This window comes from Phyllopteryx taeniolatus, chromosome 17 (assembly GCF_024500385.1).
Source record: "Phyllopteryx taeniolatus isolate TA_2022b chromosome 17, UOR_Ptae_1.2, whole genome shotgun sequence".
Taxonomy (NCBI): Eukaryota; Metazoa; Chordata; class Actinopteri; order Syngnathiformes; family Syngnathidae; genus Phyllopteryx; species Phyllopteryx taeniolatus.
The window spans coordinates 3,332,296-3,357,904 of NC_084518.1; the positions used below are offsets into that span (position 1 = coordinate 3,332,296).

Sequence of the window (25,609 nt, forward strand, 5' to 3'; positions counted from 1 at the left end):
TCACTTCAAATGCATGACTTTTTATAACAGGACATGCAGTTGTTCTTACATGGTCGCCATACTTTCAAAATATTGACGTTATTGTACAATCCTGAGTCGAAGTGTACAAAATCACAAAAGAAGTTTCCGTATCTCTCACAATCTGTGATTTACATTGTAGAAAGTGCGAAAGACCTGAGTGATCAGATCATTTCTTATAATCTCCGTGCACAGCACACATCTTCTGAGCTAAATGCAGACAATATCAAAAGGTAGAATCTGGAGATGCTTTCGTGCGTCTTCCCCTGATGGGCCCCTACTGGATTTGGAAAATGTGTCCAGACAGCATGCACAAGAGGGTGCAGATATTACAAAAAGGAGCTCGTGACGCTTTGACATTCCAGAACACTTTTGTCAAAATGTTGCCGTTTTCAAATACATTATTGACTGAATCAAATCTATCGCCATTGCATGTGTAAAACCTCTTCAAGACCACTTTGTACAAATTTAGTCACGTTAGTCAACATAAACAATATTTGGTTTACAAATATTTCTATTCTTAATAGTCTGATACTTGTCAAAGAATCCATGTACTTACAATATACTGTGATTTGTATTCGAGGTGAGTCTATGCTTTTAAAATGCAAGCAAATGAGGAGAAATTCTAATATCGCAGAAATTGAGATAATGTTGTTGAATTTTTGACATTTGGCAAAATGCAATTATCAAGCCAATCGATCAAACTGAGTTGATCGTGAGGCGTCAATGTGTGGATTCCTGCTACGGTGATACTGCGACTCAGGGGGGCAGTGTAATCCATCAGTAAAAATATTTCAAAGTATGCTTTCTTGAGCACTTTTATGACATGACACTGATAGTCCTACATCGAGGGGGGTCCTTGGTTTATGACGGTGTTCCGTCCCTATTACACTGATGGAACCCGATTTTATATGTTGGCTGGAGCGTATGTAGCCTCTATCACTCACTTGTGATAACGCTGCAGTCAAGTCATGATAACAGTTCGCATTTGTATGAAAAAAAACATGACTATAAAAATCATAAAATGCAAAACGGTATGAAAAAAGATCATTTTCACCTTCAGTCCTACGGCTGGCTTTCACACCGGAAGGGGCGCAAATTAACGGCACACTGTTCATGACTACAAAAACGCTGTAGGTCGAGACCGTCATATATGGAGGACCCCCTGTATCCCTGTATTAGCGAGTTGCGCTACACACAACCGGTTAGCTCTTGGTCGGGCGCAGTTTGCGACCGAAGTATTCCGGTGCTGCATCGAGCAGCCAATCGGCATCCACCAGACACAAGTCCCTCATGTAGCAGCGTGAGGTGTGCAGCAGCTCATTGAACACCACGTACGCCGGCTTGGCCTGGAAAAGGACCGACGAAGGGTGGATGGCCACCGACTGGCGGCTGTCCAGAGCTAAGTAGCTGCCGTCGGGTTGAAGCTCCGCAGCGTTGATGAACATCGCGTGGGCGAGGCATTGGCGAACCTTTCCCGTGTCCGCTCCACATGACTCCAGCTTTAAGTTCAGCTGAACAGAGCAGTCATAGTTCGTTAGGATAGTTTTCGAATGTCAACACCAAAAAATGGCTTATACTTGATGATTATTTACCCTGTTCACTGTTAAATAGTGTTCCCTGCATATACAGTATCACAATTCATTGTTTGCGACCTCACTATATCACAGATTTTTAAGCGATAAGTCCAAATTTGGAGTTGCGCACCTTCAGTGGACTACCACGGTGTGCTGCAACATGCCCAGCAGCACTGAGCGTAATTAAGAAGCAAGAAGAAGATCCAAGGAAGGCCCCCAACTCCCACATAGCAGAGACTATACGCTAGACGAGTAATGTTGCATGCGCTGTTTCTATGTGTTACTGCTCTCTGTGTGTTAAAGTAGCTTTTGTTTGTAGGTTTATTTGATTATTAAACATCTATGCTAATTGACATTAGCGCTTCTATGGAATTTCACATTATATGTTAGCATTAAGCTAGGAGACATTCGTTCCTTTTATTTATTGACTTTTCAGTCACATGTTCATCGTAACAACGTTGTTGCTTCCCCCCACATATTCCTTGCACCACACTCTGTCCAGCCTTGGCCAGACAACCTAGGCTGCGTAAAAATCTTACAATAATAATGAAGGTCACACTTCTAACACTGACACAATCCGCCGTGACTATATTCTGATTTTGACCGATGAATAAACACGAGTCAACGTCGACGTATTTATGGTATTGACACATTTGCGCAATGTAAGGACCCCGTGTCCCCCAAGTGGTGTGTTAGAATGGCGACCCCAAGTGGACTACAATTTCACTACAACTCACTGAACATACAACATACACTCTGGCGAAAGTTTGACCAAAAACAAACAAAAAAAGCCAGCGCATGACTTCCTGTCGACTAGAAGAGTGACTTTTGAAGTCCCCATGCCACAGACGCAATGTTCTTTTGTTTTTATGCGGGTGTTGACCCGGAAAGACATTGACGCACAGGAAAAAATGTGATGCCTCGCAATAAACATTGCGAGATAATGCCAACTTTGCATTATCTTGCAATATTTATTGGATAATAACGCAAAGTTATTGTGAGATAAGACAAAGTTTTTCCCCCCTTCCAAGTAATTCTCTCCCAATTTAGGATGATATTTATTTTTAAAAATACATTTATTTGTATATACTGTATATTTTTAATGGAGTTTTTACAGTGTACAAAATTAACAAATGATTCAAATAAATAAAATAATGCATTTTTAATTCAATTATGTATTACTGACTCAATTACAACAATTAACCAATTATTTAAGAAAATGAAAAAAAGTGAAATGTATATGTATTTTTTTCATTTTGCAATTTTCAACGTTATACAATCAAACAAACTTATTTACTGACATAAATGAATAAAACATTAACAACAACATATAAAGCTTGTCTCCTAGCCGAAATATATCTGTTAAGGTCAATTCCTATTTAGGCAGGGCTTTATAGCAATCTTGTGCCATCAAAGCATTTTTCAAAGAGCACAAAAACTGCCAATCGAGTAGAAGAGGTCCCCACAACGAATTCAAAAGAGCATACGTTGCAAAACAAAAAACAAAAAAAACGCAACTGGGTATATTTGTGGAGATGTACCTTAAGGCAGATTTCTCTGAGTTGACCTTGGACGTCTTTCACGAGACCCATGTTCCTGCTGTTAACAAAGTTCTCCCGACACCAATCCTTTACAAAAAAAACAAACAAAAAAAGGATAAAAATATATTTGTCAAGTGGCTCAGTGGATTCTGGTAACTTTCGGATGAACACGCAACACTTGCCTTATTGCCACTAACTTTCTTGAATGCTCTGTAGATGCTGAGGAGCGTCATGTGATCTCCTTCGCTGGACATGAACTTCTTGCGCACAGCGAGAACCTCTTCTCGCCGTGCTGGGGGATTGTACAGCACGGTGTCCACTGACAGAAGAGACACGATGCTTAAAATCTCCTCAGAGCAGGAGTAGTCGGGGGATAGCAGGATGGTCTGCAAAGCGTAAAAGTGTCAGAGTGATGTGTCTGATGCAGCGTACCTCCACAGTAGTCGGGAAGCAGACTCGCATCTCTCCAACAACTAGTTGAATGTTTCTACATTTTTTGTTCAAAGCACAATTGGAATAGTTTTTCCCCGGTTCCAAAGCCCAAGTCCTTACGAATGAACTAAATTTAAGTATTTCATTAACTGAACATGCATGTTTTTGGAATGCAGGAAAAAGCCCGTGTGCACTCACATTCACACTTAGATGCAATTTAGAGTCTTCAATCAACCTACCACGCATGTCATGTTTTTTGGGGATGTGGGAGGAAACCGGAGTGCCAGGAGAAAACCCACGCAGGCACGGGGGGAACATGCAAACTCCACATAGGCGAGGGCGGGATTTGAACTGTGAGGCAGATGTGCTAACCAGTTGTCCACCGTGCCGCCTTCATTAAATTATATTACATATATTTTTACTTTTTACATTTCTATTTTTGTTCAAGCAAGGCAGTTCATGCTAAATTATTAGGGGTGCTATACTCCGGATTGTCCATAACGAACAGCACGTTCAAGCATAAGCGTGTCCACACGTGCACTTGGCACCAGGACACCCTAGGCCGCAGTTCGAATGATCGACTTTGTGGTCGTGTCATCGGACCTGCGGCCGCATGTCTTGGACCCTCGGGTAGAACGAGGGGCGGAGCTGTCAACCGATCGCCACCCGCTGGTGTGTTGGCTCCGATGTTGCGGGAAGATGCCTGTCCGACCTGGCAGGCCCAAACGCATTGTGAGGGTTTTTTGTGGTCGAAATAATATTAAAAAACAAATCAACTTCTGATTGATCATTCCCCCATCATTTCTTCAAATGCCCATCCCTTGTATGTAGACTTTTCAAGCAGTACTACCTTGGCGTATCTCGGCTCCAAGGGGAAGCTCGCCATCTTCTTCCCCAAAGCAGTGAGGACGACCTGCCCATTGTTCCTCTCCACAGCCCCCAGCAGCTCCAAATGCTCCACAGCAAAGCAAATGGCCTCTGTGACGGTGCGGTGACAGTGCAGGTTACTGGATGGACGGCTAATACTCTACAGTTCATAATCTGTTGTAGCTTACCTGGAGAGGGCTTGGACATGAAATCAAAATTCATAACATCTTGAATCCCAAGAGCCATGAGCTGTAGCATCACACTGGCTAAGTTACACCTATAAAACAACGGACGACTCACTTAGTTTGATATATCTGAGTGGCTGCGAGTGTGTACTGGGCGAAAGTATCTGTTTAAATCCTTCAAAAACAAAGGTTACCGCTGAATCTCAGGCACAGTCATAGGGATGAGATGATCAAATTCCTGCTCCGTGTAGAGACGGTAGCAAATTCCTGAGTCTTCCCTGCCGGCCCGGCCAGCTCGCTGCCACGCCTGCGCTTTAGAAACCCGCTGCACTGCCAGGACCTCCAAACCACTGTCTGAGAGCCAATCAAGAGCCAACAATCAACAACCAACACAGACCGAAGAAGGCAAAGAAAATAAATTGCATTTTGCTGCTCAGAATTGCCGCCGGTGGTTAGCTTATGTTTTTAGATATGTTTTCACAAAGGGAAGTGGCCACACAGTGACATCAACAGGTTGCAACAGAGAGACTGGAAGAGTCACAGAAAGGCACAGAAGTGGAAGTCCTTGAAAATGTAACGGTTGATTCATACATCAAACGCCTGTTGTAAATTTTGCCATTCAGCTCCTTGTAAGAGAACAGCAAGTTGTGCTAAAAGTACTGAAACATCAAACAGTTGGATGTGTGTTCAAATGTTACGAGGAGGTCAAATGAAGTTTACCTGTGAAGGTTATAGTGCATCTTAGGTTCATCCTGAAAATCCACCCAAAAGCTGAACACTCCCAACCTTTTGTATGTAGTGTATGTCGATGTAATTGTGTAGAAAATCCTCAACAGCCTTTCGAAGTTGTGAGTTTGCTTAACTTGTACAACAATCACAGTTAAGGAGAGGACAGGGAGGCGGGGCATCGTCAGTGAATGACAATCACAAGAACCGCGAGTGTGTTATCTCACCAGGATTGAATCGTTTGGCTTTCACCATCCCTGTGTCTACGACATATTTGATGCCAGATATTGTAACGGATGTCTCTGCTATGTTGGTTGACAAGATAACCTTCCTGCAACCCTGGAACAAGGAAATATAAGCACATTTCATTCATTCAAATAAACTGAAACTTGGCCACACAGCACAAAATAGCTAACAGCGACATTTAACAATCATCGTCGTCGGTTACTACTCTGGACTCCTCTATGGCTCCTCTGCCAATTACTTGTGACTTTACCTTTGGAGCTGCCTGAAAGACCCTGAGCTGCTGCGTCGGCGGCAGTGACGCATACAGAGGGACGACCGCCATAGGTCCGCAGTTGTCGGGCAGATGCTTGGCAATGTCCCGGCATGTCCTTGCTAGCGCCTCGATCTCTTCCTGGCCCGTCATGAAGACCAATATATCATGCGACGGCGGTGCTTCCTGTGCATAAACAAGACTGTTGCAGTCTCGAGAAGACTCACCATATACACCGGCACCGGGGTTTACTGTATTTTTACATTTACAGGTGTGGTTTCCAGGCAAGTAATGAAGAAAATGATAAACACAGCGAGCTTAAAAACAATGTTGATGATTTGTTTTATTGTCTGATAATTTAGTTTGCATTATTAAGCTTGACAGACTTGATATGACTTAAGATAAGAAAAAGACGTGTCTAATGTAGTCTCATGGCGCGTAACAATTTGTGTATTGTTACAGTATATAGCATTTAATACATGTCAATTCACGTGTACCTCAATTGCCATTTTGCACCCCGTGTAAATGCCAACAATACACAAAATGCAGTATTACTATTAAATGCAATGCTGTGATATTCAAATGTTAGTGTTTTACCTTTGTTGTCGTCTTTTAAATTCGTAGTAGTAATTCTAATAATAATAATGATTATATTATTCATTGATTCTACTTCATCTAGCGTTCCGCTTCTCCTCACTAGGGTCACGGGCGTGCTGGAGCCAATCCCAGCAATCTTCGGGCGAGAGGCGGGCTACACCCTCGACTGGTCGCCAGCCAATCGCATATTATTATATGAATCATTGTAAATCATAAAAAAACAAATCAGACACTTCTTTTGTCATTTCTTATTTACTTATTGGAGACTACCTGGTGTATCTGGAACACAGTGACAAGAGCAGCTTGCAGGTAGTCGGACTGAGCCTGCTTGGTGTAGAAGATCTGAATGTGATGCTGTCTGCCCTCCAGGTATAAAACAGGGGACTTGTTGAAATATTCTGAGAACAGGTCCACATCCATTGTAGCTGACATCACTATGACCTGAGAAGTGCAAAAAGAAGACAAAAAAAAAAAAAACAACACAAAGACAAAAGGGTAATGTTTTACAAGAAATAAGCTTAAATAGGACAAGTAAATTTGTTGTTATGTGCTCATTTCTGAAACTATGTCTGTACGTAAGCCATTCTGCACTTCCTCATAATAGCGTAACCCCCGCCGACACACTGAGTTTCTCCGCCCATGACAGGCCCAGCTCGGCCGGGCGAAGGTCCAAAGCCACTTTCAAACAATGGGCAGAGTCCATCTGCCAGACACTACCAGTCACAAGCCCGTATTCTCAAAAGGTCCGACGCCCTTGCTATCATGTCCAAGTCAAAAGGTTAGCAGAGCTGAACTGAGTTTTGCTCCATAGATTAGCGTTAGCTTCTGATAGGCAGCACATACTTGATTGCTCAGTCAAGACACACATAGAGTGGGTACGGGAAGGGGGGGGGGGGGGGGGGGGAAATTATATTTTGATATATATATATATATATATATATATTATGTACAGTCGTTCGCGTGGATTAGATTAGACCCTGAAAATGTCAGTAAAACAGGAAAAATGGTTAGTAAGGTATACTATAAACCTTAATCCTTGGGGTATTTTGACAAAGGCATGTTATGACATGTTATCAAGACACCTGGGAACTGTTTGAAATTGTGAGTATAATGTCTCCTTTAAACCTTACATAGGTCATTCAATAAGGAGGTGAATGAATTTCCATTCGTTTAAATACCGACGTAATAATTCTTACCTTCAGAGGAATCTTGCCAAGTTCCTTGCGTCTACGCTGAGCTTTCTTCACAACTCCAAACAGCACATCTGTGTGCACCGTGCGCTCATGAGCTTCATCCAGGACGACCACGGTGTAGCGCAGCAGTAAGGGGTCGCCGATGGCCTCGCGTAGGAGCATGCCATCAGTCATAAACTTCAGCTTCGTCTCCGAGGACGTGACGTCCTCGAAACGCACGGTGTACCCCACCTGAAAATGGTTGGAGTAATGAGTTGTAGTAGTCATTATTTATAAAATGCATGCAAACATTGTTTACTTTGCTGCCGTTTAATATTTCTTTACTTCATTTGACCTCTCTACATAAAAAGTTAAATAAAACATACTAGCTTGCCAAGCTGCGTCCTCTTCTCCTCCGCCACCCTCCCAGCCAGTGAGATCGCAGCCACTCGGCGGGGCTGAGTGATGGCAACGAGGCCCTGCCGTCCAATCCCAGCTTCATAAAGATACTGCGGGATTTGGGTGGTCTTCCCTGAGCCGGTCTCGCCTGTCAACACAAAAAACATCACGCAAACACATTCCATGTTGATTTGTTTCGAAAGATGTCACGTTTAATGTGTGCTGGACGTCAACGGTATAAATAATAATGGTAATATTAACCTAAAAAGCAGATAGCTCAAAGTATGTCATGGCACCTGTGTGCAGTTCCAACAGCAAAGATGGCAAAAGTACTTGGATTCTGTATTCAAGTAGAAGTACACATTGGTGTGTTCAAAAAAGAAAAATTAAAAGGGCAGGCTCTGAAGTGCATTTTTATTGTGAATTATATAAAATAGCAGAACGAAAAAAAATTAATGTGCTGACAAAATAGTTTACCTTTTTATTAACTTACATAGTGCTCGGAAAATCACGTTGTTCAGAGCTTGCGACTTATCAAACAACTTTTTTTTGTGTTTGTTTTAACGTGAATTGAGTGACCCCTAAAAAAATCAAAATTTGCTCATAATAATAACATTGAAAAAACAATTACGTCTTTTTTTTCAGACGAGACGGAGAATTATTGAACGGCATAACGTGGTGGCTATTAGGGTGGCACAAGACCTAAGTACCGTAACGAAGAAACAAAGCGTATTTGTACTTAGTTACTGTCGAACTGCATTCTAAAACAATGTGTGCCAGGTGCCATTTTACCTATAAGAATAGCGTTGTGGAGCTGTCTCAGTAGGCTCAAAAGTTGGGCCCTCGCCTGGTAAATCGGAAGCTGCTTCCTTTGGACATCAAGCGGCGCGGTGGGTTTTGCCCTGCCAGGCAGCAGCATGCCAGCTTTCTGCTTGTCCAGGCGGAAGAAAACAGACCCCGGCTTGAATTTTTTAGCCGGAGGATGGTCGGGATCGTAGGGCATGATCTAGAAGACAAGATTTCCCGAGAGGACTCGCTGGTTCAACGTCAACAAGCGAGAAGGGAAATTGTTTTCATCCTCTTGAGGCAGTACATCCAGGCGCCATTGAGCATGTTTTGACAACACTGGTCGTCGCACGCCTTTGACGTCATCACATATGCCGTCACTTCACTTGTGTGAAATTAAACGCTCTCTTTTAGCAATTTTCCTACCTTTGTCGCGACTTTTTCTTCTTCTTCTTCAAAAAAGCAACTAGCTACAAATTTGAACTAGTGACGGCCAAATGAAGCCTAAAGAAGACTTTCCATTCAGTTGGTTGACAAAAAGGTTCATTCATCGAGGCTTCGTGAGTACACAACCCCCCCTGGTGGCCAAAACATAGATTGTCATTTAAGAATTACTGAAATTAAAACACAATTTGTGGGGTTCATTCATGTTTGTGATTAATTTGTGGTAGATGCTATGCTAAATAAATAAATCCAATAGTATGTTTATGTTGAAATTTCTGCAGAATTTATAAAAGATGCCACCTACATTGATTGTGTGCTTATATGCTTCATATATATATATATATATATATATACCTCCAAAATAGTAATAACTCGCTTTTGTGAAGAGCAAACATACAAGGCTTCTGTTAATGCATTCATTCCAAATTTTGAAAAGTAATCAAAATGCAATCAGACGAAATTATATTAATTTGAGGAAGTAATTGAAATACTTTAGTTACACAACTATGACATTTTTAAACAGGGTAACTTGTTAATTGTAACCAACTCCATTTCCAAAGTAATCTTCCCAGCACTAGACTGACGATTCGCGCTTCGATAAATTACTTTCTGTCATTTTCGACACATGCTTCGAAGCCTCCTCATAATTTGTCCCACTACTACTTTGAAAACCCGTTGTTGAACTTTACAGCTCTTTTTAATTTGTTTTATCATCTCCACCCTTGACACTTCCAATGGTCGACAATGAATACATGAAAACAAAAAGGATGTAAATTAATAACGACTTTTCTTGCTGAGGAGTTTCAAGTCTGCTGGTCTCCTTGAATGTTGACTGTCAGGTTCAACCATGCGCACGCACACTGAACTCTTGTTTTTACAAGTACAATAATGTTCAGTGTTTGCTTGATACTGTCATATAGGAGTATCATTTTGAATATTAAGCTCTTGTCATGTTGCCAAAGTGGAAGTTATTGCACAACTGCCTACTTTCCCATTGACATTCCATCCTATAACAATAATATTTGACTGAAGAAATGTTACAAATACTGCGGTTGTCTTTTTTTTTTCACTAACAAAATCAATTTCAACTGCAAAGTTAACATTGCTCATAATTCTGCAACTCAAGTGGATGCGTGCGGCTTTGTTTCATTCTCCTTCACTCTTATGAACCCGGCCAGAGAGCGAAAGCTTTGCAAATGTGTTACGTAGGTTATACTTGGAAACATGTGCTTTGATATCAAGTTGTTTTTCCACGAAATCGAAAGGATCTGAAGTTGTGATTTCAAGCCTCTCATGCTCAGCTTAATGTTGACGACGGAAGCAGCATTTGTATTTGGAGGCAGCCTCGGCTGGAATCGCTCAGTAAATAACCTTTGCTTGTTTTCAGTGGAAATACTTTCCTGTCTGGCTGTGACTCAATTGCATTCGTCTCCCCCTGACTGCGACGTTTCTGTCGTCTTTCCATAATCATTTGATGTTCAAACCATTAACTTGAGTAACAGCAACATTTTACTCGGTTTGGCCTCAGTATTATTCTTTCCTTTTTTTTTTTTTTTTTTTTTTTCCAACGGTAGGAATGATAGCCTGAGAATGTCTGATGCTGGACCACACAAATCGAAACTTAAACAACTACAGGGCGAATTTCCAGGATATTGTAAGCAAGCACATATGGTTCGGAATAGATTAGTCGTCATGTTCATTTTGGGGTGAGTTCCCCCCCAAAATTAACACGATGCAAATGTGAGACTGAGCCATGAGAAGAAATACAGCGGTGAATAAATGCGAAGATCAACAGGTTGGAGGGAGGGAGGGAGGGAGTGAGAAAGAGAGAGAGAGAGAGAGAAAGTCAAGACTTCTCACGAAGGACATCAGACATCGCTTGTGAGAGGAGAGGAGGCAGCAGAAGACCTTGGCCACCGACTTTGGGCGAGAGACAGAGACCCCCCCCCCCCCCCTTTCCCCTGTCCACCTGTCGGCTGGGTCAGCCACCTTAAAATGAAGAGCCGAATCTCCGAAGCCCTCTCCGACTTCTTCTTCGAGTATGAGACCCCGCGGCAGGTGCTGGTCAGGAACAGGAGAGTCGCGGTGGTGTGCCGCCTCATCCAGCTGGGGGTCTTGGCCTACATCATCGGGTAAGGCTTCGATACTCAAGTTGCAGCTCGTCGGCAAACGACGTGCTCGTACTCGCTTGTTCAGTGACGCGCCGACGCCCGCTCACCTTTTGACGACTCCACCGAATGTTGCCGAGGGAACGCGTTTGCTGAACATGCCGGGGCACAGGCGGGCACAGATAACGATCGACTGGGTTGGCCCGATTCCCTGCCAAACAGTGCAGAGAAGTGACGGGCTTCTTTTAGTGTGTGCGCGCGCGCGCGCGCGTGACGAGTGACATGACCAAACTTCATTCATACGTTGGCCAAAGTCCGAGTTCAAGTCCATTTGGATTGGACCATATTTCAGCTGCTGCTGTTGTGCTCGTAGTGATTGACGACTTATTTTCCAGATTTGTTTTTTTTTTACTCGTGTCCAAACTGGATCATCTCAAGGCATTTATCCAACGTCTAAACAAACAATGGACGAGAATGCTCGCCATACGTGTCCTCACTGTGGTCCGGAGACCAACTGTAGCCCGCCGTCCATTTTCTTTTTTTTTGGGCGGCCCAAAGCATTGACTAAAAATAACATTTGACGACTTCTACCGCTGCTAATTATTAGAATAAACTCTATTAGTAGAGATTTTCTAGATATGCAAAGAAACTATGTACGGTTGTGCGATGGCAGGCCTGACCGAATGTACCCCGTGTCCCGTACAGGTGGGTGTTCATCTACGAGAAAGGCTACCAGTCCACAGACACCGCCGTCAGCTCCGTCTTCACTAAAATGAAAGGAGTGGGCTACGCCGACGTGAACGGAGAGCAGAGAGTGTGGGATGTGGCCGACTACGTCTTCCCGCCGCAGGTTGGTCATCGGACCAAACAAAGACCGACCGCCGCCGTCAACGCAAATCAAATCGTGGCTATACATGGTTATTGTTTGAATCGCAGCCAATCTGGGTCGGCTTCTTAAGTCCTTAAGTTCTTATTCTCCTCGACTCCATAAATCCAAGCGTCAAGGGTTTATAAACATCAGGCCGAGTCGGTCTCAAAACATCAGAACCATTCGCTCCCGGAAGACGACCGCACGGCGAGCAGACGGTGACAGAGTTCAAGGTTTTACAGCACGATTTGATCACATCGCTGTTGGCTCGACCTCATGCCAGGTGGAATCAAGGTGGACACCGACAGATTCGGGTTCACGTCAAGGTGTCGTCGCGCTCTCTGCGTGCTTCCGACAAAGCCGAGAGCAAACAACGGTCAAATATATTTCTTTGTTTACCTAAAATGTTCCTGGGTCCTGGTAACTCTGAGAAAGAAATAAGTTATTGTTTTGGGTGTGGACGTTTTTGCAATTGGTCACCGGCTTATAGCAAACATCCAACCACCATGTGATAGAAATAAAGTCAACTTTTAATCTTTAGGATTTTTGCCTGCATTGATTTAAGTGCACCCTTTCAGATTTTATTGCAGCACTTTCACAAAAAACTATAGCACTTACGCTCGTATATACTGTAACAAATGTAGACATTTTATGTAGAATACCTACATTTTCAGGGGCTCAATCGTTTTTGGACAATAGATGAATTTATTGAATGATGGGAAACAGAAGAGCATGGTGGAGGAAAGGAACAGGTCACGATCCACAGCATTTATATTTTCATACTGCATGTTTGTTTGAAAACGGAAAGTGCATATTAACGGATGTGCAAAGCTTTGCCGTAAATGTAGTGCACAAAATTTCGCCCAATGCTTATTTCCATCTTTCGTCACATACAGGAAAACATTCAAAAAGAGTTCATACCATAATGTATCGTTCCAAAATATGGTGGCAGCCTTTTAGCGGGGATCCACTGGTGGATGCGAAGTGGCGACGTCACTCACATGATCTCAACCCAGAACATTAAGGCACTCCAAATGGCTCAATTCCTAAATGGGAAATGCCATATTTTTGGGAAACCAAGGCAAAATCGCAAAAACGACCTCCTGCGGAAATATTGACTATTAACTTACTTACTGTATATCATGTCACAAAAGTGTTTTTGAATGATGAAGGCAAAAATGATCTTGCAATTAATTGTATAAAAGGTGTATTATTACTGAAAACAAATTCTCAAAATGATTCCAAATTGACATTCAAATCCATTGAAACGGTTTTTCCGAAGGTATCGCAACAGTGAGGCCTGGTTCCCTGAAAACATTTGTATATGATATGAGACAAGAGATTAGCAGTTCAGATTGATACGCGTGTTGTCACTTTTGACGGGCAGAATTTGTCAAGCATAAGAAGTCCAATTGGCATATGCCAGTCCCATTCAGTGCCGTTTTCCTGGCAACTTGAAGCACAGGCAGATACTGCCACACAAAGCAGAGAAAGGACACGGAGCGTTAGCAGACACACACGAACAAATTACTCCGAAAACCTGCACAATAACCATTCCATGATGAGTTGACTTTTGCACATGAATTTTTAACAACTTTGGATACGTTCACGTGCGTTAAATGTCAAATCTATTAGGGGGAAAACAGAAATGAATAGAATAGGAAAAACATGCACAATCTGCTGGATCTGGCTAATATGCGACTATTAGCACATACTGTTCAAATGTCGTGTTTTTTTTAATCTTAACCGCAGGGAGATTCGTCATTTGTGGTGATGACCAACTACATTATAACGGAAGGTCAAAAGATGGGAATGTGTCCTGAGGTATGTAAGCCCCTCCCCCTTCCCCTTCATTTCTCCAATCAGACATGGTTACGTATGTTTCCATAAATGGTGAAATCAAACACAAACAGGGGATAATTCCAATTCTAATTGTTTCTTTAATTGTATAATTGTGCCCAATACTAAACGTTACATTCATTTCGGTCTTTAAATGATTGACTGTATATTTCAAATACATTTGAATTTCAGATGCTACAGTGGAAACACCAAAGTTGAATGTCCCAACCATGCTACAATATGGCGCTAAACCAAACCTTTTGAAACGATCCTCGTGCACGACGCGACGTGAGACAGGAGCCAATCTATTCGCGTCGTCTCCGAACCCATTCATTGTGCGTGTGTTGCGAGAGCGCAGGGACGGAATGGCGTGTTACGCCGCGGCTTCCAAGATGCCGCCCTCGAATTGAACATTTTTCCAATAACGTCACAGCAACAGACCAAGCGGCAGGAAAAGCCTCCCCGTTACTTCCTGGTTGACTGCTACGCAGGCACTTCCCAATACGGGCAAGCTTGCACCGCGGTGATGTCGTTCGTCCTTGCGCGCTGCCCCGCGGCGAACACCAAGAAAACCCAAGTGCAGTGTGAAAAGGCCTTAATGTGGAAGGTTTCAGTGAATAATGAATGAATTGAATTTGCCAAGGCTCACTGTTTTACACGATCAATTACGGCATATAAACAAATTCTTGACTAAACAAAAGGGGACGTGAATGGCATGCAGTCAAAAGCAGAATGGCCAAAGGCAACCATGTTAACGACAAGAGAAACTCGCCAAACGACCAACTTTGGAGGTTCCACTGTATTTTGGCTTCCTCATTCCGACTTCTCTATAAAAAAAAAAATTAAAAAAAATAAATAAATAAAAAACTGACCCCAGTTCATTATTTCCAACAGCTCCCAGGCAAGCACAACTGCAGCTCAGACGCCGACTGTGAAAGAGGGAGTTTCAAACGTACGGGACACGGTAAATCCTGACGGCCTGACAGTGTGTGACCGCGCCGGTCCTCGCTGAATAACCGTCTGCCTTTCTGCGGAGAAACCAAGATCACCGCAGGCTTTTCTTATCATACTTGAATTGGGCCTCAGACTTGGAGCCTTCCTCAAACTTCCCAAAGCCTTCTTAAGACATGATGATGCTTACAGGACATATGAGATAAAGAGCTCACCAGCGTTGTGTTTGCAAAATGGGCCGTGGCTCGTAGAACACATAACACAAGATGAACTTGTACAAAAATGACTCACCATTGGTAAACATTTGATCCTCCTTTTAATTCCTCCTTAGTTCTTGCCAACAGATATTGTGTACACTATACTTCTCAGTATATGCTCGTCATTCGAGCATGCCTTAAGCGAGTAAACGCATACAGTATGTCCATATACAATTCACATAAGCCCATAGTGTAAATGTCGGGGCTCCGTATGAGCTGACATTGAGACAGTGAAACGTACATCTACATTTTCATTCAGTTCAAAGACAATTCCGCACATTCACCGTCCTCCATCTTTCAATATTTCATCGTTCATGTCCTCTGCACGATCCTCCATCAAAAAGAAGACTTACACACTGCTTGATGTCAGTCAAGTTGACCTCGAGGTGGCCACCAGGAGCATTACCATGCCACTATAACTAGTACGATACGATCGGCTTGTGCTGAGTGACTGAAGGCCTTCTAGGAAACCGTCTGTGAGCTCATCCATGGTACCGGCTAGAGAAATCACATCGGAGCGAGATAAGGGAAAGCGCAAATTCCGCATCTTGCTTGCTGTTGTTTATGCTAGTTAAAGATAAGTAGATGTCTGGTTAGCGCTGTGGTGACGATGGATTCTATACCGTGTTTTTTCTTTCAAGGACATATGACTGGCATGTGTGATAATGCCACAAAGACCTGTGAGGTTGTGGCTTGGTGCCCTGTTGAGAATGACCACAACATACCAGAGTAAGTGCAAGCGCTGAATTCTTACTCTTCTTCACTTTTCTCCAGAAATTGAATTTGCACAATTCCTTGTTTACATGCAGCCCTCCCCTGTTGATGTCTGCAGAGAACTACACACTGTTCATCAAGAACTCTGTAACATTCCCCATATTTGACGTGACCAGGTATGAAATACGACCAAAATTTTGCAGGGCAATGCACTAGCACAATATTAAATTCAATAATATTACAGAATTATTACGGTTCCAGGAAACTGCCAAAACATATTGCATAACCAAACCACAATTGACATGCTATGCTACAAAGAATAATCAGTAATAAATAAATGATGATGGAAAAGCAACTCCCTATTTTCAAGTACTTGTAATTTTATTTCTGAACTAGAATTCATACAATGACGAAATGATATTTCAAATGACTGCAGTAAATTTTCCAATACATGAAAGGTTCTCCCCATAAAATAAGGAATACAATTTTCCATCACCCCGTATATAGTCATTTTATCATAGTTCTAACATTGAAATGCTATTGTTTAAAATAACAAGCGCTAACTTATCAATATTATATTGTAACCTTCATAACAAATCAGTTACCACACTCAGTTTGTACAATTTACAGAAAAGTAATTGTTGCAGTCTCATCAAAAAAAAGGTTGCTACATAAAATGATTAAAAAAAAAGTTGATTGTGTTTTGATGTATAAGGTTTCTATATCTAATGAAATCCAACACCAGAGCTACTGGAGGTCAATAATTATGCCTCATTATAATGCTTAGTTACGATTGATACGATCAGGTATTAATAAAAAAATAAGTGGCCAAGTTTACTTTGGCATTGGACAGCAGTACGCATCGTATCCATCCATCCATATTGTATTTGCGTAGCCTCATCTGGGTCACGGTCAAATGAAAGACTACCCTTGCTGTCTTCGGGGTACACTTTGTGTGCATAGAGTAATATTACTCCCATTGTATTGATTATGCTTCACATCAGATATTCGTATTGTTGTTGCATTTGCAGGAGTAACCTAGTGGAGGGCATTGACGCAACTTATATCAGCAAATGTCTTCACAATCCGAGGGATGCTCCACTGTGTCCCATATTCAGACTGGGAGACATAGTCAAGGAGTCTGGCTTTAATTTTGAAACCATTGCCAAAGTGGTAAGTTTGATTGGACATAAATGGCAAGCGATATTGTGATTGCTATTCATTCGTTGGTTTATTCGTTAACGCGAGGAAGGAAAAGTTGATTTATTTCCATAATTCCATTCAAAAAGTTAAACTTTCGTAGATTATACACAATTTAGGCTTCCAGCTCATAAAACCCACGAAATCAGGAATTCAAAAAATTTGAATACTGTGAAGAAAACGGCCCGAATTTTGCAGGCCATAAATGTTTTAAAGTGAGTGTCACACGCTAATCATCTACTAAACTCAAAGCACCTGCACACGTTTCCCCAGGTGTCATTAAATTGCTTCATTTGGTTCAATTGTCTCAGTAGGGTTCAATATGGGGAAGACTGCAGACTTGACAACTGGCCAAAGACCATCATTGATACCCTTCCGAGGATGGGTAAGCCACAAAAGTTCATAGCTACGGAGGCGGGCCGCTGTGTCCAAGCATATCAATGGAAGGACAAAATGTGGCAGGAGAAGATGCACCAGCAAAAGAGATGACCGTGGGCTTCAGCGGATTATCAAACTGAGAAGATTCATGAATCTAGCAGAGATCCAGAAAAAGAGTGGAATGAGGCGGGAGTCACGGCTTCAAAAACCACCACATTCAGACGCATCCGGGAGATGTCGGGTTCCTCGGGTCAAGCCGCTTCTGAGGCGACGTAGGAAGCGTCTCGACTGGGCCAAGTAGAAGAACGAGTGGATTGTTGGCCAGTGGTCCATGGTCCTCTTTTCCGATGAAAGTAAAGTGTACCTTTCATTCAAGAATCAAGATACGAAGGTTTGGAGGAAGACGAGTGAAGAACAGAACCCAAGCTGCTTGCGGTCCAGTGTGAAATATCCACAGTCTGTCATGATTTGGGGCACAATGTCCAGTGCAGTTGTTGGTAAACTCTGCTTTCTTAACTCCAAGGTCATCACAAAAGTCTAGCAGAATGTTTTAGAGGACTTCACGACTCCTTCTGCTGAGGATCTGTATGGAGATGCAGATTTCGTCTTCCAGCAGGACCTGGCCCCTGTCCGTAGCGCCAGAAGCACCAAAACCTGGTTTGGTGCCCATGCCATCACGATGCTTGACTGGGCAGCCAACTCGCCGGATCTAAACCCCATTGAGAATCTATGTGGTATTATCAAGAGGAGAATAAGGGGCACCAGACCCAAAAACCAAAAAGCAGAACTGACAGCGAGCATCATGGAAATCCGGGCTTCCGTAACTCCCAGGCAAGGCCACAGGCTGATTGCCTCAATGCCACGGCGCATCCAGGCAGTGATTCAAGCAAAGCGATTCCCAACCAAGTGTTGAAGATTAACATTTAATATTTCATGTTTTGAAAGTACCATATTTTGATCGATTCAATGTGAGCCTAAATTCTCTCTTTTTTTTAAATTTAATTTTATTTATTTTTTTTTACAAAAACTGAGAAGTAAATGTTGATTTCTTCACAGTATTCAAATTTTTTGAATTCCTGATTTTGTGGGTTTTATGAGCTGGAAGCCCAAATTATGTACAAATAAACGAATAAATACTTGAAATTGTTTATTTTTTTTGTCCTGCTCGGCTGTTAGGTCAAGCAGAATGGAAAATCTGTATCCCTTTTGTCACAGTGGAGTTTTTAAGCTTCCGCTGTGGTAACATAATTGAGGTTTATTGGGAATCAGACTTGATCAGTCGAACAGAACAAAGTTTCTAGACGGGAGAATGAAACAAAGACAAAGCACCAATTGTACACAGGATGAGAGAAGTAAATCATTACAAATTGTTTAAATTGTGGGCCCTGCATCTATAATCTATGAAAGTTAAAATTTTTTAAGGGAATTCTGGCAATAAATCAACTTTTCCATGATATTCAAATTGTTGGGAAAGGGTCTGTACAGCAAATGCATCGCAGCCCTGTCTTGTAACTTTTGTTCCCTGCTGTGATGGCGACGCTTTGTGTCGTTGATTATGTGCTGCATTGAAAGGGAGGGGCCATTGGCATCGTGCTGGACTGGACATGCAACTTTGATGTGGACGTAAAACACTGTAAACCGATATACAACTTCCATGGACTGTATGGAAACCCTGCAGAGACAGACAAGGCCAGAGCATCAGTCGGTTACAACTTCAGGTGTGAAAATACTATAACACACTTTTTATTGGGACGGCCATGTTATTGCTTTGCTTCATGGCTTTTCATCTAGTAGTGAATTAATTCTGTCTTTATCATTTAGTTTTACAGTGTTGACTTACTCTGTAAAAAAAAATATTGCTTTGCTGACTCTCAAAACAAAGATGGAGAACAGTGCAATAGAACCGAGAGAATAAATGCAGCTCTGCCAGTGTTACAGGAGATGTACTAAATAGACAGATAGATATAATGTTGTCATTTACGTGACTGTTTCAGGTATGCAAAACATTATATGGAGGACACTGTACAGAAAAGAACCCTGCTGAAGGTGTTTGGCATCAGGATAGATGTCATTGTGCAATCATTGGTAAGTCACACGCTAAATGTGGAAATACAAACACTGACAAATCCATGAGGTACACCCGCACCATTCATGAGATTCCGGAAAAAAGAAAAAAAAAAAAGCCCCATCGAAAATACTGCCATACCAATGACAATAATTAACTGTTTGCACGAGAGGCAGGAATGAAATCAAGTTTCCCCGAGAACGTCAGGGCGGGGCAGCAGTTTGAGAAAAAAATCAATATAATAAAATAAAATTTAAAAAATATATTATTTTCTTCTTCTTCTTCTTCTTATTATTATTATTATTATTATCTTTTTTTTAGTTGATGAGCGAGCTACGTTAAAGGGTGAAATGGATTGCAGTGACAGGACATACGTTCCACACCCACCTGCGATTGGTGAAAATCCATGAATTTGAAAGCCCATATAGTTATAAAAAAAAAAAAAAAGCTATTTAGAAAGTAGGGAAACTATCATAAAACATTACTTTGCGGAAACGAAAAGAAAACTCACTCGCCCACAGTTTTCCAAATAAGAGCAAAGCGTGCTAGCTTCAAGCTGTTTGACACTTCAGTAAAGCTGGCATATAAAACTAAAGACAGTTCATTATTGTTAATTTAGACACTAATACGTTCAACCAAAACCTATGCTGGAATTGCATCTAAAAAGTCAGCTAGCTTAATGCAAAACGCCATAGACAGGGTAACAGAAAATAGAGGTTCAGGTAATTATGAACCCTCAAACAGCTGTTTTTTTTTAAACACACACACACACAGACGCAGAGTAGTAACACACCAATGCCTGTTATTGCAGCTTATTAGGGGACCTTCTGTGCTGCTGCTTGTTCTTAATTAGGCTGCATCTATAGTGACAATTTGAGTGTTTCGAAAACGTGCATGTTAGTTTAAAAAGGCAGTACATTTTTTTTTATTTAGCGCTTGTGCGGGTGTACCTACCACTGTGGAATGTGTGCAGTACTTCCTTACATTTGAAACATTGTTACGCTGTCTTGACAGGCCAGAAAATTTGATATCATCCCAACATTAACAGCAATAGGCTCCGGCGTGGGCATTTTTGGAGTGGTATGTTGCTGTTGACTTTTTTTGTATTTTCTTTAAGGCTTTTAATTAAAAAATATATATATAATAATAATAATAATAATAATAATCTAAAACTGTTATATTTTTTCAGGCTACTGTGGTCTGTGACTTGGTGCTGCTGTATTTGCTGCCAAAAAGGAAATTTTACAAGAACATGAAATTCAAATACACAGACACGCATGGACAGGTAAGCCGCTTGTGCTGTAAACAATCAAATCAATCTTTTCTTGCCAATTTGGCTAGTTCGACCGCATGATGGCGGCAGAGATAAGAAAACATTCCATGTAAAAAGGACAGATCTGCTGGGGTGTGAATATTAATTTGACAGAGCAGCCATTGTATTTTACACATACAATACAGTACTTGCAACACAGCTGGCTGCAACCATCTCATTAATGCTTCCCCATAACAACCTTGACATAATTCACAAGCCTGAGAGAAGGAAGGAACCCCTCCCCGTATCGATCACCCAGACAGCTTGCTCTCCATCACTGAACCAGGCAGGACATTTTGTATTTACAGCATGACAGCGAGTCGCTCGGTTTAGTCACGAGCAGCGTCTATTACACCGATGAAGCGAAAGCAAGACCAGGCCAAGACACTGCTCGGTCAAATGTGAGTCTAGAGAGTAGACTGTACTGTAACATATCTGTCGTGTTTTCACGGGTTCTCACACATGCCTTTGAGTGGTCTTAACAGGTGATTTTCTGTGCTTCTGTGATGCAGGACCCTGATTCAGAGGCAGGTAGCACAGAGACAGAGATATCCAAAGTAAGGAATAGCTTCTTCATTTCTCCCCCCCCCCCCGCCCCCCACCATACAGGTCGTATTCGGCCATTTGGGGGCCCAAGGCAATCCCAATCATTGAGATCTCCACATCCATGTACTGGAAAGATATTTGAATATTAAAACTCATTCACTGCCAGCCTTCCCAGTTAAAATGGATATTTGACTTCTAAAGCCGTCAATGGCAGTGAATGTGTTAATGTTTAAGTGTGAATTTGAGAACATTCCTGAACTAGGTGAAGTCCTTAACATCCTTCTTGAGGATTAGTATCCAACAGGTGAATCATCAACACTTTTACTGTAATTGATTACCATTAATCAACATTTAATATAGTTAACCTTTTCAACCGCTTTAATACTCACATCTTTCGTGATGACAAGTGTCACTCTCGTGTCACGCTTCACTTCTTTACTGCATCCTCCTCGGCTGACACTGACAGCATTGCTACTGCAACTGGCAAGCGTGTCTAGCTCTTGGTGTTGTTGGTTATGCACATTTGGTGTCACCGTTAAAAAGGTTGAAACCCTTGTTAGTTTTGATAAAAAAAATTGTTTCCCTCTCACCTTCTCCTCCTTCTTGGGCCAATGGGATAACTCTGCTTCATTTTCCTCACAGCGCGCCAAGTTTGTATTGCTAGTGCGCCCCTTTTCCTGAATCAATACTGCAAATGCCCAGTAAGAAGATGGAATTGTCCATATTTAATTGACTACACTACAAAGACAAGATATTTAATGTTCAAACTGATCAACTTGATTGTTTTTAGCAAATTATCATTAACTTAAAATTTGATGGCTGCAACACATTCCAAAAAAGCTGGGACAGGGTCATGTGCACCAGTGTTACATCACCTTTTCTTTTCACAACATTCAATAAACGTTTGGGAACTGAGGACACTAATTGTTGAAGCTTTGTAGGTGGAATTCTTTCCCATTCTTGCTCGATGTACAGCTTCAGCTGTTCAACAGTCCGGGGTCTCCGTTGTTGTATTTTACGCTTCACAATGCGCCACACATTTTCAATGGGAGGCAGGTCTGGACTGCAGGCAGGCCAGTGTAGTACCCGCACTCTTTTACTACAAGGCCACGCTGTTGTAACGTGCAGAATATGGTTTGGCAGTCTTGCTGAAATAAGCAGGGGCGTCTATGAAAAAGAAGTTGCTTGGATGGCAGCATATGTTTCTCCAAAACCTGTATGTACCTTTCAGCATTAATGGTGCCTTCACAGATGTGTAAGTTACCCAATGCCATTGGCACTAACACAGCCCCACACCATCACAGATGCTGGCTTTTGAACTTTGCGTCCATAACAGTCCGGATGGTTCTTTTCCTCTTTTTATTTTTTATTTAAGACTTTTTATTCTTCTCAGTACAAACATTATGCAAGTTAATAAACGGGAAACTATTTTGCGTGAGATTTCAATTCATCAAAACTGATATTGTAATTTACAGTAAAAATTCATTTTTAATTTTGTACATTTGAGAATTTGTATTTTTTTTGTTTTCAATTACTTCTACTACATCTGTTCATATTCCTGCGCAGAAGTGACGACAAGCCGGGGGAGGAATTTCACAAAAGTGGCTGTGCTGTTTTTTGTGCTGCAGTGAAACCTTCAAAAGGACACCAGAAGTCAACACACCCTCTCAATGGACTGAAAAGGACAACGTCTCCTCATCAGCCCATGTAAAAACAAACAAAACTAAAAGAATTCTGGCTGCAAAGCTGTGAAGTCAGCTCACACGAGATCAAACACTAACTGTCATTTGCAGTGGTATTAACTGTAGACCATTTATAAGGTGCTTCTCATGAAGCTAAATGAGGTTGCATTAGAAGTGCTACTACAAACAACTCATGACTGAATAGCAATGAATGCTCAAATATACATCGCAGTTAGATTCCACACCCAGCTGCGATTGGTGAGAATCCATGAATTTGAAAGCCCATATAGTAAAAAAATAAATAAATAAAAATAAAAAAAGGCAAAAATAAAAAAATAATTGTTTTTTTAGAAAGTAGGGAAACTATCGTAAAACACTACTTTGCGGAAACGAAAAGAAAACTCACTCGCCCAGTGTTCCAAATAAGAGTAAAGCGTGCTTGCTTCAAGCTGTTTGACACTTCAGTTGAGGTTTACAGTAAAGCTGGCATATAAAACTAAAGACAGTTCATTATTGTTAATTTAGACACTAATACGTTCAACCAAAACCTATGCTGTAATTTCATCCAAAAGGTCTGCTAGCTTAATGCTAACATATATTGCAAAATGCCAGAGACAGGGTGACAGAAAATAGAGGTTCAGGTAATTATAAACCCTCAAACCGCTGCTTTTTTAACACACAAGCACACACAGAGTAGTAACACACCAATGCCTGTTATTGCAGCTTAGTAGGGGACCTTCTGTGCTGCTGCTTGTTCTTAATTAGGCTGCATCTATAGTGACAATTTGAGCGATCCAATTTGATCAGCGCTCCGTAGCATGTTACAGCACTGAAGGTGAAACTCCAAATTGGGACTTGCCTGTATACTGTAAAAACCCATCAGAAATGATTGCATAAAAACCCCCAATGGAGCAGAGGTGCAAAAGATGAACAGCGATATAGCCGGGGGCTCACTGTCATTTGTTCAGAGAGAAGTGACAGCATCTGGGCCAGTCGGAAACCTCCACATAGTAGGCTACAGAACAGCAGATGGCTCGTACTCAAATGATTCACATGCAATATTGAGAGAGGGAAAAGAAAGCACCCCTGGGGCCTGGGCTTGGTGGGCAGTGATATGAAAAATAAAAATGAAAGAAAGAATACAGAAATGTCCCTTTAAATTTCCAAAGGCCTTGGAATGACTTTTTAAATTGTTGTTCAAAGTGCAGTAGATTGAATATAGTCGTTATGGTTTGGTAAGAAAGGCTACAGCCATCTTACGTTCTTACTGTCCCTCACTTTTTTTTTAAAACCCCTGCATTAAATTGTACGTTTTTGTAATACTTCTCAGTGCCAAAGCTATCTCAGCATTATTATTTTTACAATTAGCTTTTTATACAGCTCCCCGAACATTAACATATTATTTATATAATTGATTACGGAGTTTGCAAGTTGCCTATGTAGTTATATTTGTATGCTGATTCCAAAATTGGAGTCCATTTTTCTCTCACACGTCAAGTTTACCAGCTGAGCAAAATTCCACCGATTGGCTGCAGTAAGACTTGCCAGTTGATTACGATTGGACTCATCTACAGCTACGTGGCATCTTGTTTGTGCAGTCACAAATGAGACGAGAAGTGTGTGCGGCCCCCAATAGGTCAGTACGATCAATATCTGCAAACAGGATTAAGAGGATTTGTGCTGGCTTTTCTCTTAACCTTGTAACCATGGGCGCACTGTTGTAAATTCTATTTTGTTTTATGCTGTATTTTTGGTTTTCAAAGCTTGTACCTATTCCATCTTAGTGTTTGATTTACATAGATACATTTTTCATATGTTTTAAGAAAACAGGGATTCTATACGTGATAAGAGGAAAAACTGATACCTACCTGATACTGATTTTTTTTTGGGTTCTCTGTCCCACTTCTCCAGTCAGCGGCGTGAGCGCTGACAAATTGCAAAACAAAAACAGTTAACCGCAAAATCTCAGTCAATAAAACACAAGATGAAAAGCCTCGCTTACGAACACAAATCACAACTTCTGGCACAAAGGATGACAGAAGATAACCGGAAACACGTGCCGATTTCCATCCACCGTGGCGTCAAAAACAAAACGATTCCTTTCGCAAAAAATAAATACAATACAGTATCGTACATGTAATTGTTAAATGAATACCTCTGTGGTGGTGTCAAACAAAACTGCACACTACTATCTTTGTCAAAGGCGAATTTTTCATAAAGTTACGGTATTGGAATTTAATTGTTCAGGCGTACCCCATAAAGCGAGTCCCTATGGGTGGCGGGAAGGAACAATCCCATATCAGTTGTCTTGTGCGCAGTGCAATCAATTACCTGTCGCTGTAATAGTCAAAGCAAGAATTACACCGCGTGTGAATGTCCTGCTGTCGCGGTGATGCAACCCTGTGTGAACCTTCTGAGCAAAATGGAATTCAATAAAACATTGAAAACA

At 41.6% G+C, this 25,609-nt stretch overlaps 2 protein-coding genes across 9 annotated transcripts; one reads left to right on the forward strand and one right to left on the reverse strand.

The window, feature by feature from the left end:
* dhx33 (DEAH (Asp-Glu-Ala-His) box polypeptide 33) lies at positions 1-11,358 on the reverse strand. 3 transcript variants are annotated; one of them, XM_061752135.1, is made up of 13 exons: positions 11,230-11,358; positions 8,803-8,938; positions 7,998-8,158; positions 7,636-7,863; positions 6,710-6,880; positions 5,843-6,028; positions 5,574-5,685; positions 4,815-4,974; positions 4,624-4,712; positions 4,419-4,546; positions 3,319-3,522; positions 3,137-3,223; positions 1-1,532 (listed from the first exon to the last, which is right to left on the reverse strand). In XM_061752135.1, exons 2-13 carry the CDS (start codon positions 8,927-8,929, stop codon positions 1,224-1,226), a joined length of 1,962 nt encoding a protein of 653 aa, XP_061608119.1. In that variant the 5' UTR covers positions 8,930-8,938; positions 11,230-11,358; the 3' UTR covers positions 1-1,223. The 3 variants fall into 3 exon arrangements, with proteins under 3 accessions (XP_061608119.1, XP_061608118.1, XP_061608117.1); XM_061752134.1 differs by lacking the exon at positions 11,230-11,358 and adding an exon at positions 8,272-8,350 and having other exon boundaries at positions 8,803-8,934; XM_061752133.1 differs by lacking the exon at positions 11,230-11,358 and having other exon boundaries at positions 8,803-9,504.
* On the forward strand, positions 11,236-25,609 carry p2rx1 (purinergic receptor P2X, ligand-gated ion channel, 1). Of its 6 annotated transcripts, none has more exons than XM_061752139.1 (14): positions 11,236-11,372; positions 12,054-12,198; positions 13,969-14,040; positions 14,950-15,019; positions 15,905-15,992; positions 16,073-16,153; positions 17,009-17,150; positions 19,128-19,273; positions 19,550-19,640; positions 20,635-20,700; positions 20,810-20,905; positions 21,241-21,333; positions 21,445-21,489; positions 23,045-25,609. In XM_061752139.1, exons 1-14 carry the CDS (start codon positions 11,236-11,238, stop codon positions 23,048-23,050), a joined length of 1,278 nt encoding a protein of 425 aa, XP_061608123.1. In that variant the 3' UTR covers positions 23,051-25,609. The 6 variants fall into 6 exon arrangements, with proteins under 6 accessions (XP_061608123.1, XP_061608124.1, XP_061608125.1 ...); XM_061752140.1 differs by having other exon boundaries at positions 23,107-25,609; XM_061752141.1 differs by having other exon boundaries at positions 14,950-15,007.